This window comes from Triturus cristatus, chromosome 1_2 (genome assembly GCF_964204655.1).
Source record: "Triturus cristatus chromosome 1_2, aTriCri1.1, whole genome shotgun sequence".
Lineage (NCBI taxonomy): Eukaryota > Metazoa > Chordata > Amphibia > Caudata > Salamandridae > Triturus > Triturus cristatus.
The window spans coordinates 26,015,158-26,041,962 of record NC_140580.1 but is presented as its reverse complement, the minus strand read 5'-3'; the positions used below and the strand labels follow the sequence as shown (position 1 = coordinate 26,041,962).

Sequence of the window (26,805 nt, the reverse complement as noted above, 5' to 3'; positions counted from 1 at the left end):
ACGTTGCATGTTAGCCACCTGCGAAAGAGAATGGTCAGACATATTATGGGCTATGGAATTCGCATATAATAACATCGACCATTTTTCTACGGGCATGTCTCCTTTCTCTTGTACTCATGGATTCTATCCTAAAGAAATTTTCGAACAAAATAACTTTTCTATAACAAATCCAACTGTAAATGAGTATTTAAAGAACTTGGTTTCTGTCCAACAACAGGCACAATATCATTTAGCGCAAGCAAAAGAAGTTAAAAAACAAACTACTGATAGACATCGATCCATACCACCATCGCATGTAGTGGGAGATAAAGTTTGGTTATTAACCAAGAATTTACAAAAGGTTGTAAGAAATTTTGTCCACGCTTCATAGGACCTTTTGTTATTGAAAAAGTAATTAACCCAGTTTGTGTACGATTGACACTTCCACTCAAGTACCATTTTCATCCTGTGTTTCATGTTTCGTTTGTAAAACCTTTTCATTCTCACACACGAATCACTAAACCTCCTCCCGCCATTGATGTGGATGGCGTTCCAAATTTGAAGTAAAAGCAATCCTTGATTCAAAACGAATTCGAGGTAAATTACACTATCTGGTGGATTGGAAGGGGTATGGTCCTGAAAAACAATCATGGGAACCACTTGCTAATTTACAGAATGCTCCACGACTAGTTAAGGCCTTTCATTTGCGATATCCTGATAAGCCCAAACCCGTACCGATGGTTTTAGGGGGGCTTTTGTGGGAGGGTTACTGTCATGATCCCACGTCTAATAAACATGAGTGAAAGACAGATTTGTAAAAATTCTATGTGACAAAACTAACGTAGTGTCAGTAGAATGTATGTATTTTTATGATCCCATAAAAAAAACCACCCCTATCCCGTGCATCCTGCACTCCAAGGAATGTAATGTGGTGTGCTAAGTGTCATTATGTGCTTATTTGTTTCGTCACATATGTTGTATTTGTATATCATGATATGAGTACTTCTTTGTTTGTTATTGTATGAGAAATGCGATAACATGGTACATTGCAAATGTTGGCAAAACTATGGAGAGACTTGTTTCACTGTAATATTCTGGCAGCAGTATCTGTTATTCAACTAAAGAGAAAAAGCCTTGTGCATTGCCTCGCGCTGAACGCGCAATGAAGAATGAGCCTCAGTATGTTAACACGTTGCCTCGCGCATGAACGCGAGCGACGTCAATCGTTGTATGGGTGCGGTTCGGGTGTGGCAGGTGTATAAAAGCCACACCCGAGCCTCTAGAAGGCGCTTAGCCTTCCGAGTGCGGTCATGTCAACATCACAGCGGCTTACCAGAATTCGTCCAGACTTCGAGGAACTTCGACGTAAGCAGGATCCACGATCTTCTGAAAAGAAACAGAGAAAGCTAAGTTACTTTTAATCCTTTTATTTAACAAGGCGCCCTACGCAAGACAGTAGTGACTGGCAACTTGAATAAGAAGAACAATTTTTGGACATACTTTTGATTTTCAAAAGGAACCTTGGCAAAGGAACATTTGCATGTTATATTAATGATTGCTAAACTGAATATTTAGTAACGTATTGTAGAGAAATACTTTCTATCTCTTGGTGCATATGTATTATTATTAAGGAACCACAAATCGTGTGATGGAGTATGCAGACGTAGAAGCAGAATTATACTAAGTAAGTGAACAAAACCAGAGTGTAGAGTAAAAAAGTACGAGAAGTGAAAACACCTCTTGAATTTTAGAATTAAATCACTAATAATCATTTTTTCTTCATAAAGACAGAAAAATACTTGACCAACCCCCTGCATGTTTGCAAGTACACTCATCTGGACTTCACTTCGGACAAGAACCTCCATCACACAACGACAACAGGACGCTAGGACCATACCTGTAGATTTGCAGGTAGGACATTTACACAATCCACTTCTCAGCATAAATGTAGAGAGAGTAGAGCTAAAAGGTCTTCCATAGTATAAAGCGCTCAAAATATTTCTTGTTGCCTCGCAGGTCAACAACAGGAATTCAGCAGCGTCCGAAACCGGCCCACCTCCCTAAGTTTCTATTCTATGGCCATAGTTTTTTAGGTACAATTCTCTGGTTATACTTTAGGGGTTCTGGGAGGTTGGCCCATAGCGTCTCTGCAAAACCCGCCTAGCACCTTACAGGTAAGAGGACAAGTATCTTGCAGGTAAGAGTTACTTGGTAACCTGACACTCTATTGCAGGGAGTTCTGACCCGCCAGGAGGTGCCTGTTCCAGTTTTGGGTCTCTTGAGGTTGTTCCTGATGCTGGGAGGTGGAAGAAACCTAAGAGAAGCAAGAAAAACAATCTCCGACGCTGATAGCGATGCCGCTGTGACTCCGCGACCTGCACCGAGGCCAGGGGCACTGCTGGTGAAGTGCACAACGCACCGTCTGGCCTGCACCGTAACTCCAATGCCTCCTGACGCCCGCCGACACCTGCAGTTATCATCATTCCAGACACCAGCGCTCACACCGACTATGTCATCACGAACACCTGCATCCTGTTATCGCGGTGCCGATGGTGACTCCACGAACTCGCTGACTTCGCATCACCTCACCATTATCGATTCCTCACTGCCGACGCAACAGACTTCCCCTGGCCTTGATTCGACACATCGCATCCTCGTAGACACAAAGCCTCACCTCCCCCATGGCAGCCAGGGAGCCGGCCTCAACTTTGGTACCGTCGCATCACCTCCTCGACTCCATGCATCGCCATAGACTTCATTTCATGTTTGGGGGTCAGTGTGAATCTGTTCCCGACACCGCGCACCTCGCGGTCGGTGCGTACTATGGATTTAATTGCTGTCACGATGTCGTAATATCTCAGGTGGATTTGTTTTCTACAAGCTTCATTTTGGAAATACATTTTTTTAAGTGTAAGTGTATGTTGGATTTTTGTCGTTTTGGTCTTGTCGAGTTTAGATAAGATACATTGGGGGATATTCTCAAGAACGTGTGAGAACTACCGCAAAAGTAGCTTAACGCAACTCTTCACATCGCAGTCTATCGCAGGAAAATAACACCGTGTTAACGTGGTATTCACAACACTGTGGCACCATGCGATAGACCCACCACAACATGTCAAATGAACACGTTAAAATCAATGCGACGTCGCAAAAATGCGAAACACTAGCGCGAAAAAAGCGGAGATGACGCTAATCGCGATACAAAACTCTGCGAAAATCAGCCACAGGCCTGCAATCCCCAGGCGACATGTGGGAAAATGCACTATAAAAGTTGGAAAAGAAAACACATACAAAAGCCAAACAACAGCGAAACACAATGGAGGCAGCCGGAGCAAGTGCAGAGGACAACCAGAACCCCACAAGCCTCCCGGAGGACCAGTCTGGGATCTCGGGGTCAGGGAAGGGCAAGGAGAAGAAGAGTAGGAAGAAAAGGTCCAGTCCGCAGGAAAACAGGATCCTGATAGCGGAGGTGATAGAACACCATCAACTACTGTTCGTCACCTCCACTGTGTCACTGGGAACTAAAAATGGAATGGGGTCGTTGTTCACACCCTTATGCTGGACTGGTATATGCCAGGCCATCCCACTCTGCTTACGCTCACAGGGGGGGGGGACGACAACGCTACATGTCCCAGGTCTACCCTGTAGGGATCTGCTGCTCACAGGTCTAGTTGTCAGCATGCCACAGCTACTCCCTCATGGCTGGTTTACACCCACACCACACCCATCCAGCACAGGCATCACAGGACATGTGACCCTGCCAAGAAAAAGGGCCTGGCGCACGTGCTGGACGCCATTTCCACTCTGCAACTGGGTATCTCCCTGTGGTTATCATTTCTGCCCGAGTGCCTAGTGCCCGGGCAAAGCACATTGCCCAGTGCGGGGGTGACATGATGGTGTCCGCACCACGGGACTCAATCATAAAGGGTCCATGTCTTGCGGGGCACAGACTTGGTGGCACTGGATACACAGTGGCAGGCACAGGCACACCGCCACGGTACGGTGTCTTTCGGTGCACTGAGGTAGGGGCACCTTAAGTGCTGAGCGGGTGTGCAGCCTGCCATGATGCGCCGTCCAGGCAGTTCGGAATGCTGGCATTATTGTGAGCCCTGCTGGACCGCAGTGTAGGCCTGAGCCAGCGGGCAGTGCGGGCCTACCGCCACGTTCCATCGCCTCGCGGTTCACAGAGTTAGTGGCACCTCGAGGGATGAGCGGGTGTGCAGCCTGCGATGAGGCCGGGTGCACTGATATGTTCTCTGCCATAGCGAAATCAAGACCCAAAATCAAGTGTGTGACCTGGTGGCCCGCGGTGCGGGGCTGCATGATGTGGAGGGTGCCATGGTCACTGGCCCCGGGCTTGGGGCTCCCACTTGCACATGGTGGGCACTCTTGGAGACACGCCGGTGGCGGAAGGTGAGCAGTGAGGCCTGGTTGCGCTGGGGCAGGCAATCACCGCTGGGTGGCGGGTGGGGATGGGGTGCATCGGCCTGTGTGTGGCAGGGGCAGGCAAGCGCTTATGGCATGTGCTACTGAATGTACTCTGCCATTAATGTCTCTGGCAACTGTTTCAGATGAGGGACCTGGGGGACTGCAGTGTGCACCGGCACGTGGTTGGAGACACACCGGTGGCTGCAGGTGAGCTGTGAGGCTTATATCTGCAGTGTCGGCACTCTCACTCCCTCTCTTTCTCTCTCCCTCTCTTTCTCTTTCTCTCTCCCTCTCTCCCCCCTTTCTCTCTCTCTCCCTCTCTCTTTCTCTCCCTCTCTCCCTCTCTTTCTCTCTCCCTCTCTTTCTCTCCCTCTCTTTCTCTCTCCCTGTCTTTCTCTCTCCCTGTCTTTCTCTCTCCCCCTCTCCCTGCTCTCTCTCTTTCTCTCTCCCTCTATCCCTCACTCTCTCTCTCTCTCTCTCTTTCGCTCTCTCTCTCTCTCTCTGTCCTTTGATGGGCGCATGACACATCTTCTTATCTATATTTTTGTCTTGCAGGCTGTGACTCACAGAATGCCCAGAGAAGACCCGCTGTGCCTCTTCAAGATTGTTGTTTTTTGTTTGTTCTGTAATAAACGTTTTATTTGAATTATATGATATGAATGTATGATTTCTATTTTTCTGGCCACACCTTTATGTTAAGTATCATGATTGTGCGACTTCAGGTGATTTGTTTGGTTCATGGTTTCGTGGAGTTGATGTGCATTCTCTTTGTACAAACAGAGGGGGGTGGGGTCCAGGGGGGGTTGGCGGTGGGTGTTGTTACCCAATTGGGGCTCCGGGCTGCATGTTCAGTTGCTCGAGGGCATCTGCTGTTCTTCATGTTTGGCCATGGGCTGTGCTCCCTTGGCTGCTGCTGGGTGTCGTCCGACTTTACACCAGGTCCGAGCAGGTGTTAGTTTCCTGCTGCTAACGCGCCTTATCGCCTGTTTTGGGATCTTAACGCCGAACTGGCTGGTCGTTGAGAATGTTGTGGAGTGGTGTTGTTGCAGATTTTTGCTAGGAAACGCCTACTCTGCCTCTCATTAGCGATAGTTGCCGGGGTCATCCGTGGCGATGTTTTTTGAGGATGGTATCGCCGGACAACTGGTGAAATGGGCTGTTAGCACCCGCTTGTGAATGGGGCGGTAAATTTATTGCGACTTTTGCCGATAGCCCATTTATTTTTCTAAACTGGTGTGGTGTTTATTTGTGGTGTTATCACTGACTTACTGTGTGTTTTGAGTACACATACTTTACACATTGCCTTTGGGATAAGCCTGTCTGCTCATGCCACGCTTCCAAAGGGGTGAATAAGGGTTATCTTAAGTGTGTATCCCCCTTTGCCTGGACTAGAAACAAGGGTCCCTACGTGGACAAAGGTACCTATCTCTGCCAACTAGAGACCCCCAATTCTAAAAGTGCCCAATCAGGATTGCCTTTGAAATCATAATGAGGCCTGCAGGCCCCATTCACCATGTACAATTTGATTGTGAAAATAGGTTTACAACCAAAAAACACTTATGACGAGATTACCTATTTTATGCAATCCAACACTTCACAAAAGGATTAGTGGCAGTCATTAGCCCATTACAACGGCAGCATTCTCAAGTCATATAAATCCCACTCACGGATAGATGGACATTCCAAGGAGTGGTTCACCTTGGAAGCTTGTGAATGCCTATATTCCCACAAGTTCTGTGCCACTGGATTCAAGCTAGCCTGGCTCATGAGCGTTGTTACCCCGACGCCAGTCCCAGGATGGTTGTTTCCGGTCCAAGGAGGATCCAGCTTGGGCTGGACTGTTCCCATGAGGAACAGGGTCAAGACTGATATGCATATGGCTGGGTCCAAAATGGGGCGGCGTAGTGAGCAAAAGAACGATGATTCTAACCCAGCTCTCTTTACTGGGGTGAATGTTTGATTCATTTAGCATTCCGTCCATCATTTGTTGCAGCAGCACATTTCACCCTAAGTGGGATGGGAATGCCCAGACGTCAGTCCCGTGCTCGCTGTGCCACTGGATTCAAGCTAGCCTGGCTTATGAGGGGTGTTTCCCCAAAACTGGTGCCAGAATGCTTGTTTCCAGTCCAGGGAGGATCTGGTCTAGCAGTTCGGGCTGGATTGTCCCCATGAGGAACAGGGTCAAGACTGATTTGCATATAGATGGGTCAAAAACTGGAGTGGCGTTGTGAGCAAAAAAACGATGATTTAACCCAGATCTCTTCACTATGGGTGAATGTTTGATTCAGTCAGCATTCTGTCCATCATTTGTTGCCGCAGCAGTATATTCCCATAAGGGCATTACCAAACTCCGCTCCCTCCCCTTTTTACCCTGGAAAGGACTGGGGGGCATATTATCAAGGACGGCGGTAAAATTATCGCCGGTTTAGCGGGAGAAAACTGCGGCGATAATGGGCTTGATAATATGCCCTCGAGATTTCCAATAGAAGCCCATGTTCACACCAGAACATGGACTTCTATTGGAATTCTCAAGAGCATATTATCAAGCCCATTATCGCCGGTTTAGCGGCAGTTTTCTGCCGCTAAACCGGCGATCATTTTTTACGCCGTCCTTGATAATATGCCCCTGGATTTCTTTCAGCAAAGGGCTGGAGTAATTCCCTTTAAAATTTGGAAATGAGAATGCATTACCCCTAGATTTGGTGACAGCGTACTTATTTTCCCCATGGTGCAACAAAATGCAACAGAAAAGTGTATTTACGCATAAGATTCTCCACTATGGAAAACTCTGCACAGCTGGAATAGGCTCCTGAAGGGAAGGTCACATGACTTTCCCTAAAGTACGCCTGGAAACAATAGCCCGGTTCGGCAATCTTCCGTCAGGATTGCGAATTCCAGTATGTAATAGAAGTGCATGAGGTGGAGGCCGTCACCTCCGCCTGGACATTTGCTACGTCTTTGCGAGGGTTCCTAAATCTGAGGCTGCCATGCTATTAAATGAATGTTGATAAGATATTTAATACACATGCATTTGTGTTAGGCAGCCTTTTGCTCTGTAGTGTTTATGTCTTAAATTACGGGACTTCACTTTGATCTCCTCACAGAGCAAAGACCTCCTTTACGTCTATTGCTGTGCCTGTCCGCGATCGTGGCCGGCAGACACGGTGGCACCATGCCTTCATTTAGGTGATTAAGGCAGGGGCAGGGCTGGCCGCAGCAGCATCACTCACTTCCCCTTCAGTGGGGCTGAGTGAAGATTAGCCCTGGCTCACGTGCCCCTGCCCTCCTTCCTGCGCCACGGAGACAGCAGCAGGGCATGCACCCTTCAGGGCAGCACTGTGCCGGAGCTGGTTTTCCCAAGGAGACAGCAGCAGGCCATGCACCCTTCAGGGCAGCACTGTGCCGGAGCTGGTTTTCCCAAGGAGACAGCAGCAGGGCATGCACCCTTCAGGGCAGCACTGTGCCGGAGCTGGTTTGCCCACGGAGACAGCAGCAGGGCATGCACCCTTCAGGGCAGCACTGTGCCGGAGCTGGTTTGCCCAAGGAGACAGCAGCAGGGCATGCACCCTTCAGGGCAGCACTGTGCCGGAGCTGGTTTTCCCATGGAGACAGCAGCAGGGCATGCACCCTTCAGGGCAGCACTGTGCCGGAGCTGGTTTGCCCAAGGAGACAGCAGCAGGCCATGCACCCTTCAGGGCAGCACTGTGCCGGAGCTGGTTTTCCCAAGGAGACAGCAGCAGGCCATGCACCCTTCAGGGCAGCACTGTGCCGGAGCTGGTTTTCCCAAGGAGACAGCAGCAGGGCATGCACCCTTCAGGGCAGCACTGTGCCGGAGCTGGTTTTCCCATGGAGACAGCAGCAGGGCATGCACCCTTCAGGGCAGCACTGTGCCAGAGCTGGTTTTCCCATGGAGACAGCAGCAGGGCATGCACCCTTCAGAGCAGCACTGTGCCGGAGCTGGTTTTCCCAAGGAGACAGCAGCAGGCCATGCACCCTTCAGGGCAGCACTGTGCCGGAGCTGGTTTTCCCAAGGAGACAGCAGCAGGGCATGCACCCTTCAGGGCAGCACTGTGCCGGAGCTGGTTTGCCCAAGGAGACAGCAGCAGGCCATGCACCCTTCAGGGCAGCACTGTGCCGGAGCTGGTTTTCCCAAGGAGACAGCAGCAGGCCATGCACCCTTCAGGGCAGCACTGTGCCGGAGCTGGTTTGCCCAAGGAGACAGCAGCAGGGCATGCACCCTTCAGGGCAGCACTGTGCCGGAGCTGGTTTGCCCAAGGAGACAGCAGCAGGGCATGCACCCTTCAGGGCAGCACTGTGCCGGAGCTGGTTTGCCCAAGGAGACAGCAGCAGGGCATGCACCCTTCAGGGCAGCACTGTGCCGGAGCTGGTTTGCCCAAGGAGACAGCAGCAGGCCATGCACCCTTCAGGGCAGCACTGTGCCGGAGCTGGTTTTCCCAAGGAGACAGCAGCAGGCCATGCACCCTTCAGGGCAGCACTGTGCCGGAGCTGGTTTGCCCAAGGAGACAGCAGCAGGGCATGCACCCTTCAGGGCAGCACTGTGCCGGAGCTGGTTTTCCCAAGGAGACAGCAGCAGGCCATGCACCCTTCAGGGCAGCACTGTGCCGGAGCTGGTTTGCCCAAGGAGACAGCAGCAGGGCATGCACCCTTCAGGGCAGCACTGTGCCGGAGCTGGTTTGCCCAAGGAGACAGCAGCAGGGCATGCACCCTTCAGAGCAGCACTGTGCCGGAGCTGGTTTTCCCAAGGAGACAGCAGCAGGGCATGCACCCTTCAGGGCAGCACTGTGCCGGAGCTGGTTTTCCCAAGGAGACAGCAGCAGGGCATGCACCCTTCAGGGCAGCACTGTGCCGGAGCTGGTTTGCCCAAGGAGACAGCAGCAGGGCATGCACCCTTCAGGGCAGCACTGTGCCGGAGCTGGTTTGCCCAAGGAGACAGCAGCAGGGCATGCACCCTTCAGAGCAGCACTGTGCCGGAGCTGGTTTTCCCAAGGAGACAGCAGCAGGGCATGCACCCTTCAGGGCAGCACTGTGCCGGAGCTGGTTTTCCCAAGGAGACAGCAGCAGGGCATGCACCGTTCAGGGCAGCACTGTGCCGGAGCTGGTTTGCCCAAGGAAACAGCAGCAGGGCATGCACCCTTCAGAGCAGCACTGTGCCGGAGCTGGTTTTCCCAAGGAGACAGCAGCAGGCCATGCACCCTTCAGGGCAGCACTGTGCCGGAGCTGGTTTGCCCAAGGAGACAGCAGCAGGGCATGCACCCTTCAGGGCAGCACTGTGCCGGAGCTGGTTTTCCCAAGGAGACAGCAGCAGGGCATGCACCCTTCAGGGCAGCACTGTGCCGGAGCTGGTTTTCCCAAGGAGACAGCAGCAGGGCATGCACCCTTCAGGGCAGCACTGTGCCGGAGCTGGTTTGCCCAAGGAGACAGCAGCAGGGCATGCACCCTTCAGGGCAGCACTGTGCCGGAGCTGGTTTGCCCAAGGAGACAGCAGCAGGCCATGCACCCTTCAGGGCAGCACTGTGCCGGAGCTGGTTTGCCCAAGGAGACAGCAGCAGGCCATGCACCCTTCAGGGCAGCACTGTGCCGGAGCTGGTTTGCCCAAGGAGACAGCAGCAGGGCATGCACCCTTCAGGGCAGCACTGTGCCGGAGCTGGTTTTCCCAAGGAGACAGCAGCAGGGCATGCACCCTTCAGGGCAGCACTGTGCCGGAGCTGGTTTTCCCATGGAGACAGCAGCAGGGCATGCACCCTTCAGGGCAGCACTGTGCCGGAGCTGGTTTGCCCAAGGAGACAGCAGCAGGGCATGCACCCTTCAGGGCAGCACTGTGCCGGAGCTGGTTTGCCCAAGGAGACAGCAGCAGGCCATGCACCCTTCAGGGCAGCACTGTGCCGGAGCTGGTTTGCCCAAGGAGACAGCAGCAGGCCATGCACCCTGTTGGGTTATGAGTGCATCTTGTCTCTGAGCTAGCATTTACAAAAGGTAAGCTACAGACGTCTGGGTGAGACAGGGTCAACAGCGAGCCCTGTCTATCAAAGCAGACAGGGTGATATGAAATGAAAGTGAAGAGAATATTAGTCCATGACATGAGAAGGGGACTGTTAATCTCAAGGTATTTCTCAGTGAAAGCGCTGTATACCCATCAACAAATGATAGAATGAGCGGTGGCTGAAGGAGGTACTGATTTTTCGGGAAGAGAGAATGTATTGCTTGCTTTGGGAAAATCACTAGTAGTTTGTGGGAGGTAGATATATGTGTTGCACACATTAAATTAAATCAGCAAATGCTTCCATTAATTCCATGCCTTGAAGGCATGTTATGGAAATGAGTATCTGCGCTTTCCAAAACTCCGGGCCTAATGAGGTAGCTAGGAGGTTTAGTGCCTGCTGCTGGGATTTCTGAAGTCACAGCTTCCAATACCAGTATGACCGTTTCGGTGGCGTCAGGGTGTCATGTGCCGGGTGCAAGGAGGGAAATGTCCCCGTGAACTCTGTTTGAACTGTGAAATACAGCAATAATCAGGGTTTAGTAGGCCACGAAAGGCCTCTAGCCCCAGCGTCACTGCACCTGCTGCACCAATGAAAGCTAGACCCCTGGATAGTTTGGTGTGGTTAATACATGTGCTGCACACATGTGAAACGCACGTTTAATCTCAATGCCTATTTTATTTATGTTACCTATTTTCTACTCTGTGATGCTAACTCCAGTGAGCAATGGGATCCTATACAGTGATCACTTTTCCTTTCAAATAAGGTTTATTTAAAGGTAGATTAGAACAAATCATTACAGAACAGCCACCTTCGTACATCCCAGGTGTAAAAAGCAAGAATGAAACATAGCGCGCTAGTTCTATTGTCCCAGACGAGCTCAGGTCCTAAACAACCGCTAGTAATTATTAGGATATTAATGATGCCCTACATGATGAGTCGTTCACCTGAATGCCCACTAAGTATATCTTGAAAGGGAATCAGAGGGAAGAAAATCGAGCAAATAGAAAATCAGAAGCAAGGCGGGGAAATTCAGACAAGAGGGAAGAAGCAACTCCATGAGCTTTAGTGGTATCTTTAGGAAATGCAGACAAAAGACCTGTCCTCCTTCCCCACCCTTAGCATCACCGAATATTATAAGCTGAAGTATGGGAACAAGATCCTCCTACCTTCCACTTGCAATGCATTTTTCAGAAGTACCCCCTTCCCCCTTCTTCAGGATGAGGATATAGAAGCCTGGGCCCTGAAGGACCACAGAAATAGTACTGCCACCAATCTCCTCTGAGGAGCCAACTTGCCTAAAGGGAAGTCTATACACTTTCTTGATCAGGGTACCGTCAGAGTTTCCAAGGTAGGAAAGGTGCTCAGAAAAAAATGACACCATCGTTTTTGCCACTGGAGAGTTAGCCTGAGTTCTCAAAATGCTAATGTTGCTTTGGCATCTTTGGTTTTCAGGTGATTCAAACCAAAATCGCCTCAGTCGCCACACGACAAATTCTGCTTCCCCAGGTCTTCATGAGTGAGGGATATCCATCCCGCCATTTGCAATATCTTCATTCCCACACACTTCATTGCGGTTTCCATCCCCTCAATTTCTTACTTAACAAGTTCAGGTTTTGCCTAAACAGTCACTCATGGATGCATTTTCCACTCTGTCCAGTTTGTTTAAGATCATGTCTGCCTGTACATAAAACTGACAGTTGTCTCTGTGCCATCACCATCTTCCATCCTCTTTTTCCTGCAAGGGTGAGGCTGGAAAAAGTCTTTTTGCTCCAGGATCTGGCTTTTGTCAGACTTTAGGTCACTGCAGATTGTGTATTCTGCTGCCAAAAAGGTAGTAGGCTAAATTCCCAGAACCGTAGGCTTTGGTCCCCTCCATCAGGGAAGTGACTCCTAGCTAAATCGCAGCTTCAGCCCTGGGTTCCGCTTTACTGGAAGGGGTCTTCACCGGTCTTGGTTCAATCATCATGCATCACCTGTCTCAGGAATTGCCCTCCTCCTCAGGTTGCAAACAGTGCACCTCTGTCATACAGCACACCAGCCTTCCCCTCTCACGAGTGCTAGCAGGACCTCTGGAAGCATCCACTTCTCCTGGGGGCCACCTTGATCCTCAAAAACATTATGTGAGAGCAATTCTAACACCACCCTTGGTAGTCTCAAGCCCAGCCCTTGATTTTCATCTGTATTGATGCACTTTCAGTTCCTCTCTCCGGTGCGTGTTGCCTGAGAAAAATATAAGTAATGGTCCTCCTGGTCCAAACTATGGAAGCAAGTTCTAGAGCTGAGAAACAGTGGCAGTTCTGCATATCTACAGAATCTGCCCCCAGAGACCATGTTCATGTCAGTATGAGCTTCTCAGTCTCCCCATCCTGGCAAAGATATGTTGACACAACACCAAATGACACTAGCAAAGAGGGTGTGTGCTGCAGCGCTGGGGAGTGATTGGTTCGAAACATGCTGTAGGGCATTGTGCCCTATGGGAAAGCATTTTTGTGTCATGTATGATTGTCCAAATTGCTGCCCTTACCTTAACTTGGGTTACAGTGCTTAAGCGTGTAGTGGCGTGAGCATGAGTGAGCAATAGAGCACATGCTCTTTGCATTAATTTATAGCTGGGCTGAATGCGTTTGAGTCGATTATAGTCGAAGTGGGAAGTGTTTTTGTGACCTGCATTTATGAGTAGTTGAAAACCTCCTTGTTGTTGCTGCCATCCTTTTACTGCGGTTCGGAAATTGTGATTATTCATGAAGTGAAACGAAGTACATTCAGCGACAGATGTATCTGTGAACTACCTACTATCTGCGTCAGAGCACATGTTGTGGTTCATGAATGTCATCAGCGAAGTAACCCAAAGGAATGCACCGGCTTACAGACAGCCTTGGAAATGCTTTTTCAAGTCCACGCTGAAGCAACAGAGGGCAACCCTAGGTATGCAACTGTGCAGAGAATGCATGGCAAAGTGTCTGAAGGGCCCACTCAGGATTGAGATAAGAGCAACCAACAGGTATGCATTCGATGCATATAGCCACAGCAGGTGACACATTCATAGTGACAGAGGAGTAACACACAGGCATGCACAGGAGAAACACAGGCACGGGAATTGAACGTCAGAGCCCTCCCAAGGTTGTTGCTTGGTGGATTTAACCATGGTAAATAATCAGAAGAGTGACTGACAGAGATGCGAAACAGCCATGCAGGCAACTTTGGTCCGAGGTTACAGACAGGCTTCTATACCCAGAAAATATGAAATTAGACACAAACTAAGAAGTCATACAACTGTGGCAAACAAGGCGAAACTGAAAGTAAGCAGTGTCATGCAGATTTCAATGTTTGCCTACTAGGGTAAGTGCTCCATAGAGTCCACAGAGAGCGACAGACAAGTAACCCATGGATGTTCAATGGCTACAAGCAGCCATAGCGAGAACCCTCTAGAAACCACCCCGAGGTGACAGATTAGCAACCCACCTGTGTGCACTGGGAACAGGAAGCAGCATTTATGCTCATTGGTAGGTGCTTTATAGAGTTCACCAAGCAGCAGAGGACCAACCCACAGCCATGCACTGAGTACAGGCAGCCGCGGTGTGTGCCCTGTGGAGTCAAAGAAGGGGGGACTAGTTAGCAACAGCATAGTTGCAATTTGTTGGGATAATAGTGGTGGTAAGCAACAGTTTGAAACCCTAAAAAGCAACGATTTAGTGAGAAAGAGGAGGACAGTAGTTTTCCGTTAGCACAGTCTGATGAGTGATATTTTAAGATGGGGATGGTAACAAAAAGTAACAAAGTATTAATTTTAAGCATTTGATATAGGCAGACTCAGATTCAAAAAACCCAAGAGGGCTTTGCAGATGACAATGTTATTGCAGTAGGAGCTTCTCCGGTATGAGATGGTATACGAAGAACAGACAACCTTTTAGTGTACAGGCAATCGAGAGCCCCAAGGCGCCGCCACAGTAACATTGTACATTTGTTTTTAAAATACAATTAGATTTCACAAATGTGCTTTAAAATGCAAAGTTTTACATTAAAAAAAAATCTTTGAGTGAGAATAGTACCATAATCATAAAATCCAAGAGAACATGAAATGTTTTACTTAAAACCAAAGCACTCATTGCAGAAGTTTTAAATAAACTTTACTCTGTCTTGTGCCCTCCATCAACAGTAATCCTCAATTTGAATCTTGTTGACTTCAACGCGGACCAGGCCCCCCCAAAACATATACTCCTGGCTACGGCCTTGTCCGTCATCGGCCATACCCGCCTTTTTATGTCTCACTGAGCCAGCGCGCATGCGCTGCTAGCACGACATTTAGTAAGGGAGTTTTCAAAGTGCTACTGCTGGCATAGAGCTACAGTGCACGAGGCGTACACGCGCGCAAAGCAGCCATATGGCTTTACGTCGCTCTCCCTCAGAGCTTCCTCTCCGCCCCCTTCCCTGCTGCTATTTCATGCGCCAAGTGCGCACACAGAACTCCCGCTTCTCCCCCCTCCCCCCCACAGATCGCGTCTCGCGGCCGCTCGCGCAGCCAATGCTTGTTTCATTGTATTTCGGCGTCCCGGTTAACATGCTAACTGTGTACTTGGCACAACAGGTACGCGGCGCGACATGAAGCCGCATAACTGCATCGATGACGTTCCTTTTCTCACGCAGGATGCCTAGTAGATAGTGAACCTATCGTGCGGACATCTTTTCCCCGGAGTCTTTCTTCACACTCATTAGTTCTCCTCGTTCGTGCGCTTTTCATCCCGCACCTTTATTTACCGATCTGTTGAACCACGATATGGACACCACAATGCAATGACGTGACATCGGGAAGGAGCTCTCTACTTTAACTGCTCCAGGTAAGAGCGGCGCAGTGTCAGTTTGTATACAGTAGTGTGGGTCATTTAAATGATGATCATGTACTCCCTGGTTCTTTGGGCATATGCGCTAATTTTCCTTCCTTCTATGCATTTCCTTATGGGTAAGTTTACGGCCTTTTACCACCAGGCTCTAAGCAAATGCATCTTATACTCGGCGCATTGCTAGCTTTGATAATTCCATGTGGGCCTCTCAGAATGGATCATTAACATTTCTGCCCTTCATAAATGCGCTCCATGTTTTTCCACACGCTCTGCTATTTAGACTAGTTCACGACCATCCGCCATAGTTTTCCCATTCTCGATCGTGCTTTTACTATCATGCAACTACGCACGCTTGGGAATGCTCGTGCGGCACAGGGGTTTGTTTATTTGTTTCTTATTGACCGCCCCCTATACCTTCCTGATCCATTTTTTCATATAGAATATTGCACTGATCCAGTGTTTCTTTATGCGCGCCACTTTTTAACCTTATAACTCAAAAATTCATGGCCAGCCATCTTTTATTCCCCATTCCATGACGATCATGCTTAAGCTATCATTTACCAAGCTTATGCGGCACGTTCTCTCACTGACCAGGCCCAGCAACCTCGTTATTTATTTATATAATCTTTTCAAATTAAACTAATACACTGATCCAGTGTGTATTGCCACACTGTCAACATGACCAAAAGGAGTATGTAATTAACGCCGAACACAGATCCACACGCTTGTCTGTTAATGCGCCTTTAACAACTGTAGATTCCTAGCTGACTCACCTAACTTTCCGCAGGTTACCTATTCGGCCCTTATCAAGGAGGCTCAAGTTGCACGTGGAGTCACTGACTGTGATGTGACTTCAACGATCCTGTACCAGACTTGGTGACTCGACCATTTCCACACCTTTGATCCATAGACCACAATTTGCCCATTTATTGCTGTGGTACGTACATACCCCACCTTATTGTTTCTTTATGTTGGAAGTTTGGGTTTCTCCATTATAAATTCTGCTTATCTGCACTATTTTCTGTTTCAACTTGTATCAACCCCGCCACCTGCTTTTTCTACATATGTAAGCCATAGCCCTTTTTACCCCTCGTTTGCGCTTTTCAGCACATTTTGATGCCTCATTATTAATCATGATCTTGTTTAGTATTTAGATAGACTACTTGAATTCTCTCTTGCACTGCCCGTTCCCACCATGTTTGTCTAAAACTGTTTCACGTTCATATGCAAATTAGGACATCTCCATAGACACTATACATATCAGCGTTACGAGCGGACCACACCCTGGTCATTTCAACACCACTTTGCATACAGAGGCATATAGATATAAGGTGTTGGAGATCCTCCCTTTCCATAAGATTGTTCCTGTGTAATCAATTTGCAATTTTTAAAATATTTAATAATGGTTAGCAGTTGTATGGTTCTCACCATACAGTTCACACCATTCTTAATGTATTGTTTCGTGTTGTGTTCATGTATAGTATATTTTGTTTTTAACACCACCCTTTTTCTTTTTGTAAATATTGTTTCTTTTCTGTGCCAGTGTTTATATATGTGTATATTTATGTTATTTATGTTATACTTTTTTCAGCCCTCACGAAGTTCAATTGTTTGAACGAAACGCGTTGGCTGAGGCTTGTTTCACCATTTATTGGAATACGAAATAATTAACTCCTCACGAAGGACCTTTTCTTTCATTATTATTGAAACTGACAAATCTGGGATTGCACCTCTCCACCCTTTTCAAAGTCTGAATATACAGTTTCCTGTTTCCCACACAAAGGGCTGATTATTCCCTTCTGAGAGTCTGGAGCCAGGGCTTAGAAGTAAGGACCTGTGTGCACTTCAAAGACTCTTCTTCTAAATACTGGGTTGTTGACCCTACCAAGACAGTACACTAGTGGACCTGTAAACAACTCTGCCAGGAAAAAGGACTGCTGTGCTGCTACAAACCCTGCCACCCTGCTGGACTGCTGCTCTGGAAGAACTACTTTTCTGCTCTATGTGATGCCTGTTTACAGCTGCTTGCTACCCTCTGCCCTACTGAGGAAAAGGACTGGACCCATCTCATTTGAACCCAGAGTGACTCCAAGGGCTTGCTGGCTTCTTCTGAAGTCTCAGGACTATCAAAGACTTCCTACAACCCTGCAACAGCACCTGGACTGTGCCATCTGTGAGTCCTGCTTTGCCAAGTGGTGCCAATCCAGTCCTTGGCCCTTGGAAGTGCTTGTTTCTGCACTGACCCAGCAGAATCCACACATCATTGACTTTGCACCAATCAGAACCTGTGCATCGCCCTTTAACGCCAACGCAGCTCCTGCCTAGCTACACCGCTTTAACAGACTGTGCGGCTCGATGACGACAGACTTCGCGGCTTGACAACAAAGCATTGCATGTATCGCAAAGGGGTTTGTTGACAAGGCTTCACTGACTGCATGGATTAGAACCAACGCATCACCTGCATCCACAGGATTGATAACGGCACATCGCCTCCTCTACTCCTCACATCGAGTCCTCAACGTCAAAACTTTCTCCATCCAAGATACTTTTTCAGTGGGAGCTGCATGAGTCCTGTAGCCAGCCTGCTTTCCATCTTGGTCAGTCTGAACTTTGGATTTACCCCGGTTTAGCGCAACCAGATGTCCCCCTTTGACACTTAATGACTCTAAGCACTATATTTTGATTTAGAATTTAAAAATTCTTAAATCCGGTTCCAAGCATTGGATTTTTGTCGTTTTGGTCTTCTTTTACTCATAAAAATCTTATCTATTGTTCTAACCATGCGTGCAATATTTTTGTGGTGATTTCATTGTGTTACTATTCAAACCTCCCATATTATTTTGTTAAAAAATGGATACAACCTGCATCCGATTACTTAAAAATACTATATTCTCCGAAACCCCACAAGATGATATGTTTAAAGGTCAGTTTGAAGATTCATGGTACCAGTTGGTTGATTCTGCTTCATCTACAGGAAAACAAGCAGACACATATTTAATACAAATGGAAACTGTTTCAGATATATTTTCCTTTTTGCCATGGAACACATACTTGATTGAACATTGTATGGAGATCAAACTAGATCTACAGCAAGAATTTCCCTACTAAATACCTGAAGCCTAAAGTCAAGCTGTGGCAAGAAAAAGCTCAAAACAAATATCATAGAGCCGTCACAAAAGAAAATAGACATCTCCACTTGTTTTGATTCCTGAGCAGGATGTGTCAGTTCGCTTTTGCTTACCCAATGTCACAGGATGCTGAAATGATTGAGCACTTAAGAAAAGCCCAATATATTATCCCCCTTGATTTAATCAAAAGTTATTGGCAGTTACCTGAATAGAAACCAGGCAGATATAATGCAGGCGTTTCCACTCTAATGGTGTTAACGCTTTAAAATATTTCCTTTTGGTTTGGATGGGGCTCCTGCAATTTTTGAATAACCTATGGATAAGCTCTACACCAATATGAGTTATTTGCATATGCTTATCTAAATGATATTTAAATATTCAACCCTATCTGAAAAGAGCATCTACATCACTTAAATATAATAATCGAGGAACCTAAACAAGCAGGCCTTAAGGCCAGTCTGACTAAATGTGTTCTTACAGCCAGTCAAGTTCGATCTCTAGGATACACGTTGTGCAATGGTGTTATTGAGCCTCAGATTGACAATGTAGAAGCATTAAGAACAAGCATTAGCATAGCCAATAGGAATCGCTTTTGGGACTTTATAATTATTTAGTTATGCAGCACAATATCCTTGGTGCAACAACATCAACTGTTGCATGGCTAAACACTTATAAGGTCCCCAAGGCGAGACCTATTGGCTATGCCAATGCTTGTTTAGTCTGGTACAGAAATGATAGTCGTGTGGTGATAAAACAATTGCAACTATCAAAGTTGTCTTCTGATTTATACTGCAAGGGACTAGTACTTTCCAAGCCCACAAATATGTGGTAAATCGTGCTATTTGGCACGAGGGTTTCAACATTCGGTCCCTCAGACTGCCACTTTCTTTAGAGCTTGGGTTTGAAATACCATCCTCTTATGCGTGGTAACGTTTTTAGTATATTTCAGTATTTACTTGCCAAAATGTTGCCCTTGCTGCTGGTTCAGCGTACTTAAAGTGCGGTTATCGTAATCCCGCTGGTTCCCTTGGAGTCGTCAATCAGCAGCTGTGAAAGCACACATCGCGACCACTTTGGCAGTTCTGACACTCGGGACATGCAGCGCGCGATATGCTAATTACACCGTATTCTAAACCCATCGGGTTATTTCATCAATCAGACAGCATTAGTACCTCGGCACCTGTCAGGAACACACATCAAAGCCCTTGTGATATGTCAAAACACGCTTTTCCTCAATTAAAATTGATCTACACTGGGTGTTGGAAAAGTGTCTGTTTCATGTAGGGCTTCCTTTCAAAGCCCGAATGATCAGTCGAGGCGCGGAAGCGTGAACACGCCTCTCACAAGCCTCAGAAGGAGCCCAGACAGCTCCTTTCTCACCCACGTGCCTTTCTTTGTAGTTTGCAACAGAACATGCAAGCACCGGAATACATCTTGCTGATATGTGCATGAATGCACATCCGCGTGACTTCTTTTATTACGTTTTCTTTCATTTTTCTAATATATACCCATTGATTTCTATTTCAGGCTGTTATTTATTAAACTTGCTGCCTCTGAGCAACACTTGAGTTAATGTTCGCTTAATTTCATGGCTGCAGTTCTAGGAACAGCGTGTTTAATGGCACCTAAGCCTTTCAGTTTATAATTAGATGCCTGTTTGCATATTTACTTTTTCCCGGCAACACTCCGCGGGCAAGATTACACGGTAAGAGTAAATGTTTTCGGAAAGCTGTTGTCCCTCTCCTATTGCATGTGTTTCTGGTTAAAACATATATTTAAAATTCGCTTCTATGCTATACGTAGTTTCATCCTGCATGGTTTTTAGGTCTCGCCTGACCCAGCGCATGCGCTGGTCTGGCAAGACTTATTGAGAGGGCTCCAAAAAGTGCGACCAGGCCAGCCTAGAGCTACAGTGCATGTGAGCGGGCGCGCGCGCCGCGCTTTACCGCAATTACTTTCACTTTCGCAGCCGCTTTGATGTTTGATCGCGATCACTTTCACAGCTTGGCACAGCCAATAGGTCTCGCTTTTGGGACCTTATAAGTATTTAGTTATGCAACTGTTGCATGGCTAAACACTTATAAGGTCCCAAAGGCGAGACCTATTGGCTATACCAATGTTTGTTTTGACATTGTACAGTTTTCTAATATTTATCTTACAAATGTGAAGCCGTGCAATGTGTTGAATTTCAAGAGTTGCGAAAAATGTACACGTCTATTTACTAAAATGAGGGAATGTAATCTGCGCCATTATTATTAACCTTTGCTGCTTGTCTGCTCAAAAAAATACCACACGTTCCTGCAGGCAACGCCTCTGTGTTTATAAAGTCTTGAGCCTCTACATGTATCTTCTGCCTTCCCCCTGCGTACAGACTGTTGTCACCGTGTACTTTGGTGGCTGATGACTTAAATATATGCAAAATGTAATTTTACACAGGCAATCTCTGTTCACGGAATTATGTAACATGCAATGTTTGGTTTACAATGTTCAATTGGATTCAGTGTACTTAGCAATGCAAACATGAGGAGAAATCCAATCAATGAAACAATGCTTTTAACTTAAGTAGACCGTGCAAGTATAACTCCTCTCCCCCTTTGGGACTATTGTGGTCTCTCACTGTGGTCGCTCACTGCACTCACTCCTTTGGTGAATGCATGGGTTCATCTGGCACCTTACCACTTTGAAACTTCACCAGCCGCCACTGACTATTTGTGAATTCTCCACATATACAGCGGTGGTGGTGGCGGCGGCGGCGGAGGGTGGAACACGACCATGTGGCCCTCCCAGAGCACTTCCCTTTCAAACCACCGATGGATAAGGGAGGCTGTGACGCGCAGAGCCTCGGAAAAACACCTTCCCCCCTCCCCCCCTCCCCCCCTTCCCTCAAGAGTACACCTCACCGGATGCAGGACCGATGAGGAGCCCTCCATTCCTTCCCGCCTGCGGACTGTTGTCTCAAGGAACGCCGCCTCATGTTTCCCTCACTCTCGTGACTCGTAAGCTACAGGAACGGTGAGGAGGCCCCCATCCCAGCAATGGCGAGATCCTCCTATGTAATTTTGTATTTTGCATTGGTGTCTTTCCTTGAGTGAATAAGCAACTTGTATATATGTAACCGTAACCACTAGTATCAGTGAGTAGGGGAACGTCAGTGTGGACATTTGGAGGCTTTTTAATTGGATAATAGACTATCCACTCACGATATACTGTGGTAGTTCCCTCTTGGGTCCGCAGATCGGGCGAACGTTACATTTTATTGCGACCAAATCGCCCCCAATAATGCAGACGCCAACAACCAATTGTAGGTAAAAGGCCACTTTATTTTAAGACTAGGTGACAAACTTCATCCGAAACCAATAAATTTAGTAAACAGCCAAAACCATAAATGCCAAACCTTTTGTGTTATTTCATTTTCTTTAAACTTGTAACTTGAGTAAACTTCCATTGCATTCTTTTCAAAACCTTTTCCCTTTTCCCTTTTACCGTATTTGTTATCCTTTCCCCCCTTCCCCTCCTCCCCCTCCCCCTCTGAGGGTGATCAAAATCCGCTCTTGACTTGACCCACCCCCCAACTCCGCCTCTGTAGATTCTGTGGTATGTCACCTGTCTTAACCGTGGCAAGAACAAACAGATCACAATCATTACATCGTAAAGTGCACCAGACCGTACACTATCTTTCTACTTTTTATTTTTTTATTTTTTTTATTATATAGGGTGGGTGGGTGGGACCGTGTTCTCCCTCTCCTCAGACGCCTTAGCCTCCCGCCACCCGCGCGCCGCTAATAACCCTCCTTGCGCGCGCTACCCTGCCCTCGTTCGCCTGCACCATGTGGGCGAAAACCCCGGGGGGAGACGGCTCGCGCCCGCTTCCCCCCGAGGCCCCATCGCCCCCAATAATGCAGACGCCAACAACCAATTGTAGGTAAAAGGCCACTTTATTTTAAGACTAGGTGACAAACTTTATCCGAAACCAATAAATTTAGTAAACAGCCAAAACCATAAATGCCAAACCTTTTGTGTTATTTCATTTTCTTTAAACTTGTAACTTGAGTAAACTTCCATTGCATTCTTTTCAAAACCTTTTCCCTTTTCCCTTTTACCGTATTTTTTCTCCTTTCCCCCCTTCCCCTCCTCCCCCCTCCCCCTCTGAGGGTGATCAAAATCCGCTCTTGACTTGACCCACCCCCCAACTCCGCCACTCAGGAAAACCTTGAGTTTTCCTGACCCCACCCAAAGAAAAATTGTAGCTTGCAACATTTATTCCACATTGCCCGCACACCACAAGTTAACATTTAATTCTTGTGCCAACAGATCTCTAATCTCCAAAATGTAGTATGAAAGTCCGAAATCCGACAAATGCACCCCATCAGCCCTGAACAAATGCGTCTCTTTGATAGTGATGTTCTCGTGTGCCATTGATTTAATTCCCATTCCAGCACAGTACACTTTCATGGCGCGGTTTAATTTTTTCCTAGCTTTTTCCATCGCCTTGTTGCTCCGGGCATTTTCCCATTTTTGTCTACCAACAAATTCTGTCCACACAATGCTCGTACCCAGCCAATTGCTTTTTATCACTGCCAGATCCAGCTGCATTTTCTTAATTAAAACCAATCCTGACAACGAAACCAGGTCATTCTCTCCTAAATGGAGCTATAATAGATCGGGATGACCTCTCTCCTGGCTGAGCCTTACCAACAATGGAAATGAACAATCCCAAGTCATACTCCCCTTACCACACCAAAAAACTTTGTGACTCGCACTAGGTAGTCCGAGGGAGCGTCTATAATGCTGCTGGCTCGCAAATATCCCTGCCCATTTGATGAATGAATGTCCTAAGAGCCAAATCTATTGCTTATGGGCACCGATGGTCCGAACGCATTGCTTGAAAGGACCTGCTATTCTTCCCAACCTCACTTCTTCCTCCAGCTTAGCCCTTACCACTTCCTGATGCTGTTTGGCTGACTCCAAACTATCTGCCCACCTTCGCTGCCGAGGACCTTGATAACTTATCTGAAAACCATCCTTCAGCCCCCAAAACAATTTTGCCGCTGCCCTCCCATCAGGAAATTTATTTAACCAGAAAAACAGCTTCTCCCACTTAATTGGAGTATGCGCCCTTTGCATAAGGCAAGATAGCTCCTCCCGGTCCACCTCCGCCGCCCGAGGCAATTGCCCTTGGTCCTGAAATCTATGTCCAACACCCCCCGTGTTCCTAGCAAAACATTGTAAGAGTGCGTGTTTTCCCCCACACTGTGAGCATTCGTGTTTGAAACGACAAAATTGCCTAGAGCAATATCCTCGGTTATAATTCCAACATGCTCCGGACCCTGCTCCTTGATCTGTTCCCCAAGAACCCGCCCTAGTCTGGGCGGGACGCCCGAGAAAAGGCCAATACATCACAGGCAAACCGCTTGCTGTATGAGTCGTAGCCGGAGGATGTACTGACGACATTGACTGTAACCAGAGCTCCGCATCCACGTCCCCCCACGTTTTATCCGGACAAATAGTCATCCTAGCTCTAAACTCTTCGTCGTAGTTGAGCCAAGCAAAACCTCCAAAATGCATATGTGCCTTACGCACCACATCCATGTACTTAAATAATGCCACTGCCCTTTCCGGATACTTTTCACAGTAAATGCTAGCATATATAAAAAAGGCTGACGTCCAGTTCTCTACGCTACGCGGCACTTTTGGCCTCCTAGCAAGCTCTAGTTCCTCTTCCTTGGACCCTTCTTTAGTCTGCAGATCACGATGCAGCAACCTGAATACATCGACAAATTCATGATCCCATATGCGCTGCTTGGTTTTTAGCGATAGATGTGACCCTAGAGGCATTGCTAGTCCCATATAAGGTAACCTCTTCTGAACCCTTCCTTCCTTCCCTGCTGTCACCATTGGAGTTAACTCAGGTCTATCCTTAATTTGATTCTCCCTGACTTGCCCAACCACTGGTTCGGTCGCAAGCGACCTCCTCAATTTTTTAGTGCCTTTATCCAATAAAACCCCATCGTCCTCCTCCCAAGCTGCCCACCAACGCTTACCGGTTGACGGCTGGTCGGCCCTCCTCTGGAAATCCGTACGAGAAATCCGCTCTTGATATTCCCGACAACCGTCTGTGTTTTCTTCCGGGCTCGCACTTGACTCCTGTAAAGAGCTAGCAGAAATAATTGCCCCCTTCTTCCCCCGAGCTCCCCCAACATCACCTTCCATCGTGCTTAGAAATTGTGGCCTAGCACCCCACTCCTTATCCTTCTGTAAACCTACAAACCCGCTCCGGTCATCTGCATACCCCCAATGGTAGCACTACCCCCCGGGCGTTCACCATCGCCCACTCCACCATCGTAATTCCTCCAATTTAAAACAGACCCCCGCTCAAGTGGTCTGCCCGTAACACCTTGACCCGCTTGTGGTCCGCTAGCCGAGGCACTCTTATCCGAGGCCGTTCCAGTACCACGCTTTGCTACTCCTCCTGCTTCCTCTTGCAAATGTTGCAGCTGTCCAGACTGAGAATCATGAAAGCCGCTCATGCTCCCAAGACCCCGCTGTACCTCCTTGCCCTGGCGCTGTCCATAACTGCTTGCTAACTTCTTATGCCGTTGCACAGGCTCCATCGATGAGTGATCTACCCATACCCAGTGACCCCCAACATTGTTCTCTGCATCCTTCCGCAACTTGTTTCCCTCAGGCGGCGGGCGCGCTTTTGGGAAAATAAACTCCTGACTAAAGCGAGTGCCTTGCAGTCCATGTCTGACCATATATTCGTGAAAGTCTGAGTAATCATATAGCTCCTGTTCCTCTATAACCGTGCCTTCGCTGACTATTTGTCCACTGGCCTTTTCTGCCGCAACTTTCCTTCTCACCAACTGCATATTCTGCTCCTCCTCACCTTCACCATCGTGCTGTTGCTGTGCCCCAAACAGGCCATAATACCTATCTCGGTCCACATGCCCCAAACCCTCCAACTCTTCCTCGTCACTACTTGAACGCACCCCTTCTTCTATTAGGCCCCCCTCCTCCCCTACCTCACTGTTATGTTATGTTAATTTATTCAGCGCACAGCTACTCGGAAGTGTCCCGGCGCTATAGACCGCTGGGGAACCCGTCCTGGCTATCCCTGTGAGATGGTCCCTTTCTGGGTATCTCCAAGGTGAAACCAGGCATCCCCTGCGTCTGCGGGGGACCGTTGTAGAGATGAGGCAAGCTTAATGCCCAGAGTTGCAGAGTGTGTTCCTGGTTAGAGTAGGTACCGAGGCGAGAATTATCGAGTCCGTTTTGACCCTGGTCCACGACCCTGCCGCGTCGGGAATTGAACCCTGGTCCCTGGCCGATTCTCTACTTACGGATCTGCCGCCTCTAACCAGTGAGCCACACCTCTCCACTGCCACTTGAATATTCCACCAGCGAGACTGGCTTTTGTATAATTAATTTTTGAGCCCCGCAACCTTGCCCAGCCATCATTTCTCCCTCCTGAAAAGCACTGTGTCCTTTTGCAGCAGCCAATACTTGTTTACCCAAGCCACTCACCCGTCTATGCAGTCCTCCCCTTTTTCTGCCCCTCCCTCTTAAGGGCCGACCTACATAACTTATCTGCTCCCTCACTGGCCGGTCCTCTTCCTCAAACAAGCCTGTCGTGCTCAGCTCCCAGGCTCCTCGCACCAATGGCGAAGCCCCAAAATCCACCGGCCTCTCTCCCAGCGCTGACGGTGAAAGCGAGTGTGCTCTGCGCCCCCCCTTGGCTCCCAAGATGTTTCCTGGCCTTTCTTCACTGGGCGCTCTCACCTTGTAGGCTGGTGCCTTCCTTACTGCCTTCGGCGTAGGAGGGGGCGGTAAATACGCCTCCACCGCCTTCCTCACACCACCTGCTGCTTTCCGCTTCGGGGGGCGCCGTATCACCGCTTCAGCCTCCTGCCATCCGGGAACCAAAATGTCTCCACGTCCAGCCTCATTAATAATGCGCAGCGCCTCACGCAGGCGCTGCTCCTCCACCATTTCTGTTGAGGTGAGGTGACGCCGACCGTGTTCTCCCGTCGCCGCTCCCTCTCCTCAGACGCCTTAGCCTCCTGCCACCGCGCGCCGCTAATAACCCTCCTTGCGCGCGCTACCCTGCCCTCGTTCGCCTGCACCATGTGGGCGAAAACCCCGGGGGGAGACGGCTCGCGCCCGCTTCCCCCTGAGGCCCCATACTTTTGAATGGGAAAGATATGCATTGAATAGAGAATTAGACGCTCAAAAGGTAGCATACACGTAAAGTGTCTTTTTATTGGATGGGAGGTCTTTCAATTGCCCGGGGACACGATCACGATCCTCACTTGTGTCCGCACTTTCTGTAAATTCAAGCACGTTTAATGGTGTGTGCTTGGATAGAATAAGCAGTGAGCCGTCATGGAAATTTGGAGCCTTTTCATTGGAAGGAAAACTATCCAATCACAA

General features: G+C 48.2%; 1 protein-coding gene across 1 annotated transcript in view; it reads right to left on the bottom strand.

The window, feature by feature from the left end:
- Positions 1-26,404, bottom strand: part of LOC146866674 (uncharacterized) — a 55,403-nt gene extending 28,999 nt beyond the window's left edge. The window contains exons 1-3 of the mRNA XM_085614448.1: positions 26,155-26,404; positions 24,417-24,519; positions 1,313-1,365 (exon numbers count right to left, since the gene is read on the bottom strand). Of these exons, the coding sequence (XP_085470574.1) occupies positions 1,313-1,365; positions 24,417-24,519; positions 26,155-26,364 (366 nt within the window). The 5' untranslated portion in view covers positions 26,365-26,404. The remainder of the gene's footprint in view (positions 1-1,312; positions 1,366-24,416; positions 24,520-26,154) is intronic.
- Between the last annotated feature and the right edge of the window lie 401 nt (positions 26,405-26,805).